Source organism: Lycorma delicatula, chromosome 4, assembly GCF_047948215.1.
Source record: "Lycorma delicatula isolate Av1 chromosome 4, ASM4794821v1, whole genome shotgun sequence".
Taxonomy (NCBI): Eukaryota; Metazoa; Arthropoda; class Insecta; order Hemiptera; family Fulgoridae; genus Lycorma; species Lycorma delicatula.
Window position 1 is genome coordinate 7625468 of NC_134458.1, and position 16121 is coordinate 7641588.

The 16121-nt window shown below is 31.4% G+C and overlaps 1 protein-coding gene across 1 annotated transcript in view; it reads left to right on the forward strand.

Annotated features, from left to right (window-relative positions):
• LOC142323080 (tetratricopeptide repeat protein 28) overlaps positions 1-16121 on the forward strand; it is a 211396-nt gene that overhangs the window by 135777 nt on the left and 59498 nt on the right. The window contains exons 15-18 of the mRNA XM_075362243.1: positions 1781-2058; positions 6728-6986; positions 13751-13883; positions 15012-15188. Of these exons, the coding sequence (XP_075218358.1) occupies positions 1781-2058; positions 6728-6986; positions 13751-13883; positions 15012-15188 (847 nt within the window). The remainder of the gene's footprint in view (positions 1-1780; positions 2059-6727; positions 6987-13750; positions 13884-15011; positions 15189-16121) is intronic.

The following is a 16121-nucleotide window of genomic DNA, read 5'->3' on the forward strand; positions in this document are numbered from 1 at the left end:
AACATACTTTTGGAGTTTAAATTTTGACTATATGAAATATTTCATCAAGTAATAATTCTAAACATCATCAGAGATAAAAGCATTTATTTTAACACAGTTAGCAAGTTTCAAAATATTATTATTATTTTTTTATAATGTATTTTCTGAGTTGTAAAGATAACTTGTTATAAAACTCTCCTTCAGAAATCCTAGGTAGCAGTTAAAATTTATTCAATAACAATGATTGTCTAATTTGTAGCCTTCTTAAAAGTAAGAACAAATGACGTCATGTTTCAGTAAAACTAATCAGAGTCTTCAATTATCTGTTATTAGTAATGATTTATTATGTACTTGTATATGAGATCTGTTCAAAAAATAACCTAACTTTTTTAATTATGCGCCAACGGAGATATTTAGTGACGTTTGGTTGGCAGCATTGTGTTTCATTTAACCTCCTCTGTAATCACATCTTCTTGAATTGTTGATATTTCGTTTAGGTTTTGTGTTATTGTTGTTTGAGTACAACATGTTTAAGTGTTAGTAGTGGTTTTTGTAATGTGTAATTTTTTGATGATTGAATTTTTGTTTCAACATTGTAGCTGTAAACCCAACTTTCATTTTCTGTTATGATCCTTTGCATGAATGTTTCATTGTCATTGGCTTGTTCAAGGAGTTGCCGGCAGTTGTCCACTTGATGTTCTTTCTGCTTTTCAGTCATCAGAAGAGGAACTAACTTTGCTGCAACTCGATGCATTCAGTCAAAATTTCATGGCATGATCCAATCGAGATGGTAACCCTTTCTGCAAGTTCTCTGACAGTCAATCAGCGATTTGCATCCACCAGATTGTTGATTTTCTGAATGTGTATTTAATCAGTTGAAGTCAAAGGCCTTCTTGATCGAGGGTCATCTTCAATCGACTGACAAGCACTTTTAAATCATGAAAACCATTCATAGCATTGCATACAACCCAGAACACCATCTTAATAAGCTAGTTTCAAAACTTGGAAAGTTTTCTCCAGTTTCATGCCAAATTTTACATTGTATCACTCCCAAAAAACACACATTACAAAAATTTTGCTACTAATACTTAAACACACTGCACTCAGATAATAATAACACTAAATAAAACTAAATGAAATAAGAATCCAAGAACATGTAGTTTCAGAGGAGGCTATGCGGAACACAATCCGCTGCTAATTGCACGTCACTAAATATTTCCATTGGCGCATAATTAAAAAATCTTGGTTATTTTCTGAACAGACCTAGAAAGTGATAATGATAGTGACGAATCATTTATGTTCACAAGATTAAGACTAAGAGAGGCATCTGTATATAAATTTTAAATTAAGTTAAAGAGATTAATTGGTTGGAAGCTTACTTCTGTGTGTAGAAGGTCAACAGTTTGAGTGCTAGTTATGACATTTAAATTTTAATGGTATTGTCTCCTTAATTCAGTTGCCCAGTCACTATTTATTGTTGGATTCTGATTAACAAAATACCTTGGTGAAACTAGAATGTAATCACTATCATTTTTATAAATAAGCAATTTAATTACTTGTAAGCCCCAGTTAAATAAAGTTGCACAGTATTCCTGGAGACTTCTCAGTTATCATATGACTCTCTCACTTATTTTAGGTGTTAGTATATGCTTTTCAATTGTCCAAGTATTTTAATTACAAAGTTGGTCCTGGGTATGACAGTTAATATAAACTACTATATAAACTGTTATATTGTGAAGTCTAACTTCTAGTTATGCAGTTATAAATTAGTGGAAATAACATTGTAAATCTTATGTTTCAGGAAGAATACATCACGCACTGGGTAACACTAGTCAAGCAGTAGCATATCTTCAACAAGGACTTCAAATAGCTGAGGCATTAGGTCGTAGGGAAGAAGAGGCTCGCATAAGACATCGTCTTGGATTAGCGTTATGGGGTAATGGGCAGTTAGATCCAGCTCAGACACAACTTGAACAGGCAGCACATCTTCTAGAATCTATTCGGAGAGAGACAAGAGGGTCAAGTGATTATAAGCTTTCATTGTTTGATTTGCAGACAGCTTCTTATCAGGCTTTGCAGGTTTGTAATTGTAATAATTACACTGATGGACAAAAAAAAGTTTTTTATTGTTTTTCTAAGTGTGATACCATTTCTTGAATTGCTTTTTTGTTTATATTACAGATCTGTAAATACAATTTTTCTATCACCCTTAGTTTTAAATAAATTACGCTTAAAAAAAAAATTAAGGAAAAATATAGTTAAAATCTATAAAATTTATGATTTTGCATGGCCATACCTGTGTTAGAATGAATTCGCTGATGCGATAGCCTCTGGCACATCCCGAATTAATGTCCAACAGTATCTGGCTACATGTTAGTATTCCAATTCCTTTTATAGCAGCTTTCCATCACCGAAATGTGTTGGTGGAAACGTTCACTGTGTTTGTCACTTACATCTCCAAGGTTGTCCAGGAAAAAATCCAAATTTGAGTGGAGGAAATGTATTTTCAAAGACATATTATTTCCCATAGCTCTGTATGAAGTAAGAAGTTGATTAACAGTATGGCAGTAATTATCGGAGTTTTGTTTGCTGAGAAAATTTTTGCAAATGTCTTTAAATGAAGCCCAAGCTGCACTTTCTACATTATTTAACATCAAGTTAATTAAATCATCTTTGACCAACTCTTTTATTTGAGGACCAACATATATTCCTTCTTTAATTTTTCCTTCACTTACATTTGGAAATTTCTGCCTGATGTACAAAAATCCGGGACTATCCTTCATCATTGCTTTTACAAAATTTTTCATTAGTCCTAGCTTTATATGGAGAAGGGGTAAAAATATTTTTTGGGTACAACTAAGGGTGCATGAATAATATTTTTCCTGTATAGAGTTAAGTTGTCTTGTTTCTTCCACGCTTTGGTAACATTGTTTATCCCTATTTCGGCTGTCCCATTCGCAAAGAAAACACATGTACTTAGTATAGCCTAACTGCATGCCTAATAAAATAGCTATAACTTTCAAATCAGTACATATGTTCCAGCTCTGTTTTTTATAGAACATTTTTTCAAGAACATCTTTCATCACATCGTATGTCTCTTTCAAATTAATACCATAAGTGATTGGTATCGATGGATATATGTTATTGTTGTGTAGTAGAACAACTTTTAAACTATACTTGGACGAATCTATGAAAAGGCTCCAGTCCTCAGGTTTATGAACTTTTCCTAAGTGCAACATAAGCTCATCAATATTTGTGCAATAAACCAAATTATTTTCATCAATAAAGTACTGAGGAAATTCTTTTTGTTGGCTTCAAAAGCCTGAAATGTTTGTATTTTTTTGAAGAAAATTCCAACCTTGCAGTCTTGATCCTAACAGTTCAGCTTGATTTTTTTATAAATTTAAATCCCTAACCAAGTCATTTAATTCACCTTCTGTTATAAGATGTGGCTTATTGGAAGATAATTCAAAATCAAAATCATTGTTGTCTTCTTCAGTACTACCTGATTCTTCATCGCTGCTTTTGAAATATACATTCACAGGTGGCTCAGGAACTGGAATAATTTCACTGTGAGGTACAGGCCTGATTGCAGATTGCAATAAAAAAATATTTTACAGTATGTTTAGATTTTTTAGAAATTCCAGACACACTTGTTAAACAAAAGTAACAATTGGTTGCATGATCCTTTGGTTCACACCAAATGGCAAAGCCTTCCATGTACCTTTCAGCCATCCTCTTAAATATTCAGAACAATTAGTGCATACTATATGAGGAGCCCACATCTTATCCTGATCACCAATTTTACACTGAAAGCACAAATGATATGCTTTTTTAAATATATAATTTAAATATATCAAATTAACAGCATGCATCATTTCGAATACCTATTATACTAATTGCTGTTACAGCAGTAATATTTTTTAATACTGCTCTGAAAAAAAAGAAGAAGCTGTCAAGTAAACATTAACAATCTACATGTGGGGTTGTTTATATATAGGTCCTGGAAAAGATGGATAAACGACCTGTCCAACTCCATTCAGAGGGAGTCTGCCTTGGGTTGATCATACCCTTCCTCTACCCTTTAAACTCTTTAATTTTCATCCATTCTTCCTTGGATAGGTATCATGGGAATCAGCTACTGCCTGGGCTCCATCTTTGTTTGGAATCTTGCTGGCACATTCTATTAGTTATTGAAGCACCCAGTTATTTAATAGAGCTCAGAGGGATTGTAACTTCCTCTGGGACTATAAAGGGTTTTTATTTGCTATGAGGGTGGGCCCCAAAATTCAGATTAGAGCTGAGATGCTGACAGGTAATGCTGAGGCCCTTCTGCTCTTCCTAAAACCAAAATAAATGTATCAGTCTACGAGTCATTTGAATTGGTTTCAAAATATGCTTGCATTCATTAGCAAATCGCTAACAAAGATGTCTACATTATATGTTTTGTTTTTTCCTGTTTTCCTTTTTTATATTCATTATTTTATAATTGAACTCATTTTTATATTTTATTTGTTATTTTATGTTTTACCAATTATTTTAAGGTATAATTTCTATTACAGTTATTATTTAATAATACACACACACACACACACACACACACACACACACACACACACACACACACACACACACACACACACACACACATATATATATATATAATTCCAATTATGGATACACAATACATACTAAATTGAAGAATTTATCATAAAGTTTTTTATTTGGATATTACAGAACTTGAAGAAGAATTAGTAGAGCTATGTAAAAAATAAAAAAGTAAATGATTAAGCTTATAAAAATTTTGTTGTGAAAAGATTCAGGCAATACACGGCAGTTTACACAAAGAATTTAAGAAGATAGAACAACCAATGTGTGAAATGGGTGTTTGCATTGATAATATTTCCGTTTTTTTTCTTTCATCTAAATGTAATAAAACATAAAAAATAGCACTGTTCATTCACAAATAATTTTTTAAATCTCCTGAAAATCAGTATTATCTACCCTAAATTTTTTTTAGTAAATTAATATTGCCATCTTGTTTTTTTAACCATTTCCTTTGATTTACATGTTTTTGATGTTCATTATCTAATTTTTTTTATAGCAAATGCTTTTTTCTTTTTACTGCTTAATAAGCTCATTGTATCACTCGACTTTATTTCTTACTATACAACCAATTCTATTGCACAAAGCTAAAAACAACTAATAAAAATACAGCTTGTCAAACATTGAGTACTTTAAACTGGATGGAATTCTTATTATGTACACTTGAAACATGTAAAATGTGAAGTTTCTGTCCATAAATAAATGCCCATGTATTTTCCATTCCAAGTGAATAAGTTTGGCATATCTGTTTTAAACTACATTTGTGGGTGATAAAGTATTTAGAACATTGCATTTCAAATTCACAAGTATGTAGCATTCCAAGAATGTGTTCCAGATATCTGTGTTAATGGCCAGCTTTTCCTCAATTTCTATTTTATTTTAATTTTACATTTTTTCCTCCAATTGTCAGACATGTTTTATTAAGTGACATTGCCTTCATTCTTTCATTATAACTTCTTGTTTACCCATTATAGTCAAAGTGAAAGCAGAGAAATGAAGTTTCAAACAAATGTTTCATACATTTACTAGAAAGTATTCAATATGTAAGAACTGTAAACATGTAGAAAAAATGTATCTTTCCCGTGAGGGTTGACCTTCCTACTCATATGCACTATTTTCAAAAATTTGATTTAATTTTTCTGAACTAGACCAAATTTAAAACTTTTTTCTTGGTGTGCAACAGTCAATGCTCAATTCTTTTAAATTTTAAGTAGCATTGACTGCTGTCGTCATTAACTAGTAATTGTTGACCATATACATTGAGATTGTACCCAACATTATTTAACTTTGGCAATCGTATGGAAACCATATATGTAAACGTAGCTTCAAATTTTAATAATTTACCCATGTTTCATATTTTTAATTTCCAGAATATTATAATCTGAGACATTCCAGGTGTTGCAGAACCATCAGTTAGTAAGGAATACAATTTACCATTTTACCCTCTACGTTATTATTTGAATTGTGTATCTATTTTAGTGGTCTAGAACCCACTGATGATCTTTTCAGTAACTTCAGTTACATGAATCCATCACACAAGAAATGTATATTGCTATGAATAACAGGGTGTGTGATTATATGTCTACAATAATTTATTAAGAGAGAAATTTATATTGCCACCTTTGAATCAGCTGCTAGCTATCTATGTAGAATTTTCTAATGTAATCAAGCACCTTCTGCAAAGCTGTTTTCCTTGACATTTTTCTGTTACAAAGAAGGGAGTTTCTGAGGAATCTAATGCCACATTGCTCATAATCAAACATATGCTTCTGCTATCTGTCTTTGTTATAAAATAGGTGTAAGCTATTGTCTAAGGTTTTGTTAGCATGTCACTAGCATATTGGGGAGCAAACTCATCTAAGTCATTAACAATCTAGTCCTCCTAATCCCTTGGAAATATCTACATATTTATCTATTTGAAGAGATTAAAGTAAAAAGCTTCATTATTGTGCTGTATGAATTCATTGCAGCTATTAACTTCCCTGCTGACATGCAACAAAATTATGATGTAAAATATTTCAGTTTTTCCTTTGTTATTTATATTAATGTTTTAATTTTTATGTTGTTATTATTAAATAATGACATTATTTAAAAAAGTAAAAAAAATGTTTATTTATTATTACATTCTTGTGTTTTATTTCAGCACGTCCTGGTAGGTCTTGGAAGGAGAGAAGAAGCTCTTCTTGTTGCTGAAAGAGGGAGAACTCGGGCATTTGTTGATTTGTTGTTAGAGAGACAAGGATATGTTGAATCATCAGCTCATTGTAGTCAGTTGAGATATGATGCTACTCCTACTTCAGTTGATCAGCTTGTTGATATTGTAAATAGACAGCGAGCTTCAGTATTATACTTCAGTCTGGCTGCTGGATTCCTGTATTCATGGTTCATTGTGCCTGGAAAAGGTGTTTTATTTTTAAATTCTACTTGAGGGTAGTAATCCGATTAATAGCAGGTTTCAGTCCTATATATGCTTTAGTATAAGTTTCAAGTCACAGTGGTAATTTAGTTAGTGGGTTGTGACCAATAAATTTCTGTTTTCATGAAATCCAGAAGTAAAGATGGGATTACGTTTAAACAGTACTTTTAATGTAGTAAACATCACAAAAGAGTGGAAAACAATATTTTCATCATTGATAGTACAACTAATTATTAAGCATCACTATAACAAATTATAACAACTTATTAAGAAACAACTTCATTATGATATTAAAATCACAAAAAATAAAATAAAATAAATACAAACATAAACATTAAATAAACTTCATCAGGGATGTAGAAGTAGCAGTAGTTAACTTGACTTATAATCAATATAAGGTTCTGTTTTCTAAAACAACTTAGTAGATTTTAATTATATTTACTCATTCAATATGAAATCTTGTTTGTAGAGTTAATGCGTTTAATACTTGCATAATGAGTACTATATGAAATATGATCTTTAGCTTAAAGGTTCTACATCTAGCAAAAATTATGAATAAGAGCAAAGGAGGTACTAAGTAAAGTGTTGGTAAAAACTTATTCATGATTGACTTAAAAATGCCATATTCAAGGCAAACTATGCAATGAAAGTGTGTTGACTTGAGTTATAGAACCCCCAAATAAGAACATGAAAACTGAGTTAGTGGTTACTGATATATGATGCTGTCCATCTGTACATGCGCATAAGAACCATAAAATATAGTATGATAGTATTCATTCATTCCTTCACTTTTCCTTTTAAAGATATTGTAATATGTATGTTATTAATTTACATGTTAATAAACTAACTGGGTCCTAAGTAGACAGTAAACTTTATATATTCTGGTTGTTCCACAACACTTGAAACATCTCAGGGAGTACCATCTTAGAAATTGAAGGAGTTAAGGTTAAAGTGCCTACAGCCAAAACTATATTTAATAAACCAGTTTCTGTATATCACAGTAAAGCCGGGGTCGGCAACCTGCGGCTCGCAAGCCACATGCGGCTCTTTGTATGTGAAGCTGCGGCTCTTTAGTTCCATACTTAAATATTATTTATTTTATAAAAAAAAAAATTTTTAAATCGTTCTGAATCGATTAATGAGGATTAGGCACCGATTCTATCTTTTTGTCACTTGTACTCGCTTTTCACCGTACCCTTCCCCCGTGACACGCGTTGTCACTGTCATCAGTCAGTCAGAAGCTCTCAAATGACGCCGTCGTCAGATGTTTCTATGTAGGTTTTAATTCGCTTTCGGTGCAAGACAATTTGGCGTCTTCACCAGTGCTTTGGCTGTGACGTATAGTTTGTTGTTTCAAGTAAAAGAGTTAGAAGCGAATTATCTTCTCAAAGTTATATATGTACATATATATAATAATAATAATAAAAAAAACAAAGTAAAGATAGGTAACATAATAAATATTATATTTTTAAAATACATATTATACATATTTTTTCCCAAATAAGATACCTAACTACTTTTTTTAAGTCAATAAGAATTGTCAAAAAAGAAACAAAGTACTACTGTTGGATATTACCGCAAAAGTGTTTTTATTAAAATATATATTTAATAAATTACCGTTTTTATTATTTATCTATTTTATAGCTTTTATTTTTTTAAAAATTAGCATTAAAATAATAATTATAAGTGTAAGTACCTATAAATTGTTATTTAATAAACCTATTTTCGAAAAAATTTTGTGGCTCTTTAAAAACTTAGAAATTTTGTAAATTGTAATTTTTTACTCTTCCGACTCAAAAGGTTGCCGACCCCTGGAGTAAAACAATATTTATCCTAGTTTCATGGCAAACCATAGCAGTCAAAAAACCGCTTAAAAAATTGATTTAAAAATATAATAAAGTAACCTGTTAAAATCAAAATATTCCAATTTAATCCCCATGTATAAGTTGATCCTCTTGATTTTTTTAATTACCATATTTACTTACACTAGGGTGTGTACGACACGTCCTTTTGTAAGACTTAGAGGGCATGTCGTACATGCCCTTGTGTAAGATGCGCACTCAGAAAATAATGGTGTAGTCTTTGGGAAAAAAGTTAACACAAAATTTCAATTGACTTCTATTTATTTTTTGACAATAAAAATTAAAATACTATATTATATACAAAAATTACAGTACATTGATAAACACTGAAAAAATATGGAACTACACATAGGCTAGCAGGCACATTTGAATCAAAGAAAGAACAAAGAGTATTGTAGCAACATCATATGATCATTTTAAAAGGAAAGCAAGTTAAAACACTAATATGGTAAATCTGAAGAAGGATTCTTACCTGTTTTTTTAATCATCATTGCTGTTTGAATCTCCAACTCAGAAGGAGGATTGTTGTCTTTATCATCCCATACAGCAGTCTTCACTTCCATCTGGGCTATTAGAAATACAACTTTTCTTGAAGCTCCTCACAACCAAATCATTTGAAATAAGATCCCATGCAGCCACTTGATCCACTTGCAAATTAATGTCAAACTGCTTTTCCAGTCTTCCTGTAGAAGTCGTTTCATGGACTATAGTCCCAACCACTCTGAATAAGAATGTTTCGAATGGGCTTTGAAACGCCGATTAATACAAACATTGAGTGGTTGGGATAATGACATCATTTCAATAGGAATACAAACTTGGCCTCTCTTTTACCTTCTTAAAGTCTTCGTTTTACATTGTCTGTTACATGTCCACAGAAACTATTCATCACTAACGTACTTTTCAATGTTAAAGGAGCACCAGGTCACCACTCCCACTCACATTTTACCTGCTCATTATCCATCCATCCTTTTTCTTGGCATCTAACAATGACTCCAGTAGGTAATTTTTAACCCTTAGGGAGGGTTTCTCTTTTGAATACAATAAACGGTAGAAGTTTTTCATCTTTGCAAATACTGTCATCATGACTGTACATCTCTGATTTTCATAACTACAAGTATGCAAGCAAACAGTTTTATCACCGACAGGATTAACTGTTGAATCTGCTGGCATGTCGTAGTAAATTGGTGTTCTATTGGCAATTCCTATCTGTCCCATTAAAAAGTTATTTTCTTGTCCCTAACTGAATTACTTGTTACTGGAAGTCCAATAATTTTTCCTCGTAGGAATCTGGCAAACATTGACAAATATATGTGTTTTCTTATTAATAGTTTATACCTATTCATAATACAATTTAATCATCATTGGCGTGCTTTAAAATTTGATATTTGAAGTTCCGTTGAAATTTGTGCGGCTTTTAATTGTGCCATCTCAGTTGAAATAGCAAATCCTTGCTTGTGTGTGTCTTGAATGTAAGAAAACAACTGCTCTTCTACTTGAGGAAACCTCGAATTCCGCTGAAAAATGCTCTTCTACTTTTACTACTATCCATAACCTTCTTTTTTCTTTCTTTTTCCAATCTCTTACATATGTTTCTAGAATATTATATTTACAGCCTGCTACATGATTATCAATTTCCTCAGCTAAGTGAATAACTTATAATTTTTTGCCAACCTTAAATGAACGCAAATGTTTAAAGAACGTTTTTACTAGCTCGCTTAAAGTACAAACTGCAAAAACTTAGAATAAGTATAAACTGAACACATAATCTACCTTCACTCAACTAAAACAGAATGAATACTGTTATGTGTTCAGTTGAGACGATGTGTGTCCTATACAAAAATACAGGATGATGAATAATAACCAGAAATGCAGAGATAAATAAAAATGCTTGTGACAAAAGTTTATTTATAAATAGGCAGTTATGATATAGCCTACGTAATGAATGTGTTTTAAGTTAATGATGTGAAATCAAAAGTAATTAGAATTCTAGCTACAATTTGTATATGTTACTATTGTATATTATATCAGAATATGCAGTACAGTGGTAAAACAGATATTGGACTCTCATTTGTAAATCCTCATGCATGACGCACACCCATAAATTTCATGTTGGTTTTTAAGAAAAAAGGTGCATGTCAAACAAGTAAATACAGTATATTTTGGTCATGAAATCTGATCTTTAAGCCAGAATTTACAGCAATTAACCATAATTTTCTTTTCATCCAAGTCTTCATTAAAATTTGTTACTATTAGTGATTTACTTATTAGATAATCAAAATAAACAGCACAATTTTCATTCATAATTTCTTGAGAATCCTCTCCTGTATCAATATTTTTAATCTTCACCTTTAAATTTTAATTCTCATGGTTTTACATTTTTATGTTTTTTCTATTTATGTTACTTATTTATTTTTTTTAGGAAAGATGGATAGCAAACATTAAATAGTCATTATTTAAATCTGTTGATTGGCATAAATTAAAAGCGAATATTTATACTAGTTTTTCCAGAAAAATAAAGGTTAAAAATTTCTTCACCTGAATCATTGCTTTAAGAGATGAATTCTTCACAAGTTACACTCATTCAAATGTCAAAACAATTTTTTTAAATTGTGATTTAGTTAATTATTTAGTGCATACAAAGGTCCATTAACAACCCTTATCGATATACAAGACATTATTTAATTTAAAAAAAGATCATTCGTAACTCAGTCTAACTTAAAATACTGTTTGCGAACTTTAATTGATATTACAAAATAAAAATAAAAGAATGATGTTATGACTGATTGAAAATTAGTTTTCTATTTATTACTTACTATGCTTAAAAATGTAAGAAAATTTGAATCATAATGATGGGTGGTCCTAACAGAAGAATGTGAAGCAATATCTGTCTATGGTCTAGCATAAGAACTAAAGAAAACTGATAACTTTTGGAATATGAACCCTATTATTAAGAACATTGTATAGGAGCAACAAGGTGTTTAATGAATGATAAAATTGACTCTAAAAAGAATAATTTGTTGTTTAAAAAAAAAAAGGTATGGGTTATTCATAATTAATGTGTATTTATAACTTTTTAAAAAGAAGTACAAGGTCTGTTCAAAAAATACGTAGACTAACGTCATAAAACAAAATGTAGTTTATTTAGAAGTTACTTGTCTGGGTCCCCTTCAAAGTACTTTCCTCCCCGATGCACACATTTATCCCAACGGTGTTTCCACTTTTGGAAACAGTCCTGGAACTGTTCTTCTTCTGTGATGTTCTTCAGTTCCTTTGTCGCATTTGCCTCAATCTCGGGAATTGTCTCAAATCTTCTTCCTTTCAAAGCTCTTTTGAGTTTGGGGAACAAGAAGAAGTCACAAGGAGCGAGGTCAGGTGAGTAGGATGGGTGGGGAAGAACAGTGATTGAGTGTTTGGCCAAAAACTTACGAGTTCTGAGGGCTGAATGGCTGGAGCGTTGTTGTGATGAAAAAACCAGTCACCACTCTCGTAAAATGATCTCAAAATCTCGTAATATGATTCAGCTGATATCCCACACTATTCAGCAAGCTCTTTGATGGTCAGATGTCGATTTGCCCGAACCAGGGTGTTGATTTTATCGAGTCGTCAGTTGACGTGGAAGGATGTCCAGGACACTCATCATCTTCAGTTGACTGACGACCATCTTTAAAACGTCCATGCCACTTAAAACATGTCGCACATTTCCTAGCAACGTCCCCGTAAGCCATCTTGAGTGTATAAAAAGTTTCACTCCCAGATTTTCTGAGTTTGACACAAAATTTCACAGCAACTCTTTGCTCATTCAAGTCATTCTAAAATCCGCCAAACAAAAAAAACACATTTCACAAACAACCACGTAGCTAAGCAACCAATAATGATATTTGCAATAAAAAAAACTGCGTTGTAATCAGCTGATCTGTACAAACATTACGACACCAAGTGGATTTGACTGGAACCAACTGGACCCAAGCAATTCAAACAGTTTACGTATTTCTTGAACAGACCTCGTAACTTGGTAATTAATCAAAGTCATAATTGATGTTACTTCATAAAAGCTTTTTCAAATTGATCTACAACAGTATATATTTTTAAACACAATGACCCGTATTGGGCATTCTCTTTTGGTTGATTTTAGACTCTGTTTTGCTAATTTATTTATATTTTGGAAATAGAAAATATTTCACTTCCAATACATTAACATAAAATTAAAGAAAACTGCTAACAGAAAAGTTATTTTATTTTGATTACTTTTATAATATACTTAGAAAAATAAACTGCATTTATTTGATCTCATATCTTTTGACTTCAGTCTTGCCGAAAATCATTAGCTGAAACTGAAAGGCTAATTCTGAAAATTCCAGACATTAATTTTTCTAAAAAATCATTAAACTGTACGATGTTAAACAATCATCACAATTTACTTATTGAATTAGCGAGAGAATAACTTACTTATTATCAACAAGAGTATTTGCTGTCTGTATGTGTTAGTAACTAACCCCAATTCTTCCAAAATTTTAATGTTGTGCTCTAAACAGAAAGAGGAGGTAGAAGAGATGGTTGCATTAACAAGGTTTTTGTGCCTAACCAGATACACAATGACGGTAGTGATATATCTCCAAACCATTGTGATAAGGGCAATCACCAGAGTCCTGGAATGAAATATATTAGAAAAAAGAAAGTGAAATGATAGCAGAACATTATATATATATACTCATATGCATACATACATATGCTGTATTACAATCCAAAGTCACTGACACTTTATCAAAAACTATACCTGGTTATACTAATAACGAAGAGACTTATTGAAATACTTACTCAGGGATTGATATATTTAAAGATTAAAAGCAGTATAATTTGTGCTGAATTTAATAAATATATACTGTTTCAGGTATTGTAAGATTTCATGAAGTTGCTGTTAGTGAAACTGAAAGAGAAGGTGGTGAGGAAATGTTAACCACAACTGGTTCTTTATTAGAGCATTATGTTCAGAGTGTGAGAGACAGTCTTGGAGTACAATCACAGTAAGTGTAGACTATATCTTTCAATATATATATTCACTATATCTTTCAATATATATATATATATATATATATATATATATATATATATTTGTATGTACTAATATATTGTCCATTTGGGCATTTTCAGCATAAAAGCACATTTTATGTAAGATTAAATAAATTTATGTTTAATAAAAAAATATTTGCATGCGTTTTATTTTTAAGTCACCTGATGTATTTTAGGAATTTTAAAAATAAATTTTTGCACAAATTTTATTTCAAGATTACATTCACAAAGACTCAGCCCAATCACAAATATTTCAGAAATCATTCTCCTGATTCTGCAGTTACTGCCAGTTAGGCTCAGCCTAAACATTTCTGAGATTGGTTTTTATGTCCTCTGTACCAAATAAATACATTACAATTTCTTTTATTTATTTATTAAAGCTAGAATTTTGAAAAATATTTTTCACTGTTAACTTTTTATGCTGTTTAATTTATAATGTACAGTTGAATTAATTAGATTCTGTAAGCAAATAATCGTATTTCAAATTAATTACCAAACATATTCATTCATCAGTCATTGTTAAAACTAAATGTATTTCATCATTTTCACAGGTAGGATTTTAAAAGGAAAATGATTTATTAAAAGAGCTTTTGCTACAGTTTTTAGTAGTTATTCTACTTGAGACTTTTATCATTTATAGAGTTTTTACTATGTAAGACTGCTGTTCTGCATAGTTAGATGTTATTAAAATCAGCCTTTCAGTTTTTGTTATTTCATATTTCAGGGCTAGAAGATGTTTTTTAGACAAAAAAAGCTTGTATAAAAACAGTAAATATCTTTTACACAATGAAAACATATCAGCTAAGTTACCTAAAATTCATCTCAAAATATAAACTTTTACTCAAACATTCCCCTTGAAAAGTATGTAAATAAACTGACATATAATTTTAAACGTTAGCAGTACTTTAAAGATTTTCTTAATATTAATGAGATGTAGTAATGTTTGAACTGCTATAAATTGTTTACAAAAATGTTATCACTGGATTTAGAATAGTGCAATAGTAGGTTCAGTAATTTTGATAAAGTCGTTTTTCTTTACAAAAATGTCTGTTAAATTACATTATTTCACTTATTTTATAAAGGAGTACTGTGGAAACCGGACCAGGAGTAGAGATGGATGGAACAGAGGCGTGGTCACAACACCTTGAAGAATTGGGTGATCGATTGAATCAAGACAGCGATCGTACTAGCTTCTTAAGAATGGTCAATAGGAATCATCTTTTCAATTCTAGCAATTACAGTCTTAGTAGTTTATTCAGGTAATAATAAGTCAAAGCAAAAGTATTTATTTTAAAAGTATGATTAGGTTTTTTTTATGCAAAATGTTTATATGAATAAAGACATATTTAATCAGTAATTATGTGAATATTTTTTTCCTGTTAATATTTGTATCAGAACGGATTTAAAAATTATAAACTTCACTCTTTTTATATAAAAATTTGCTTGAAACATTTAGTTACACTCTAGTATCAAAAGACTTCCCTTTTTATTTTAATTGGTACTTACTGGAATGATCATTACCCAACAATAAATTTCAACAGCACCTTGTAACTTCATTGGTATACAAGGTGCTACTCAAAAGTTCGGGGAATTTTACCATAAAAATAAAATAGCTTACCATAACTTATAATTTCCACTGTCTCCTTCAAAGTAATCTCTTTGGGCATTGATACAGTGATCCCAGCGTTTTTCCGATGATTCCATGCATCACTGGAAGTCTGCAGGTGTAAGTGTTCGAAGCACATTCTGCGTTTCTTCCTGAGTCTCCTCAATTGTGTTAAAACGAAGGCCTTTCAATTGAAATTTTATTTTCGGAAAGAGAAAAAAGTCGCACGGGGCAAGGTCAGGCGAATAGGGTGGTTGGAGCATCACTACTGTCTTTTTGAAAGCCAAGAAATTCGGAACAGCTAGCGATGTGTGTGCGGGCACGTTGTCATGGTGCAGAACCCAGCTGTTGTTACCCCACAGATTTGAACGCTTGCGCCTAATACTTTCACGTAACCCCTTCAAAACTTCACAATAGAACATCCCATTGACAGTTTGACCAAGAGGAACAGATTCCTTATGGATAATGCGTTTGATGTCAAAAAAAAACAATCATCATGGACTTAGCATTGCTGCAAACTTGACGTGCTTTTTTTGGCCACGGTGAACTTGGCAACTTCCATTGTGACGACTGCTGCAATGGAAGT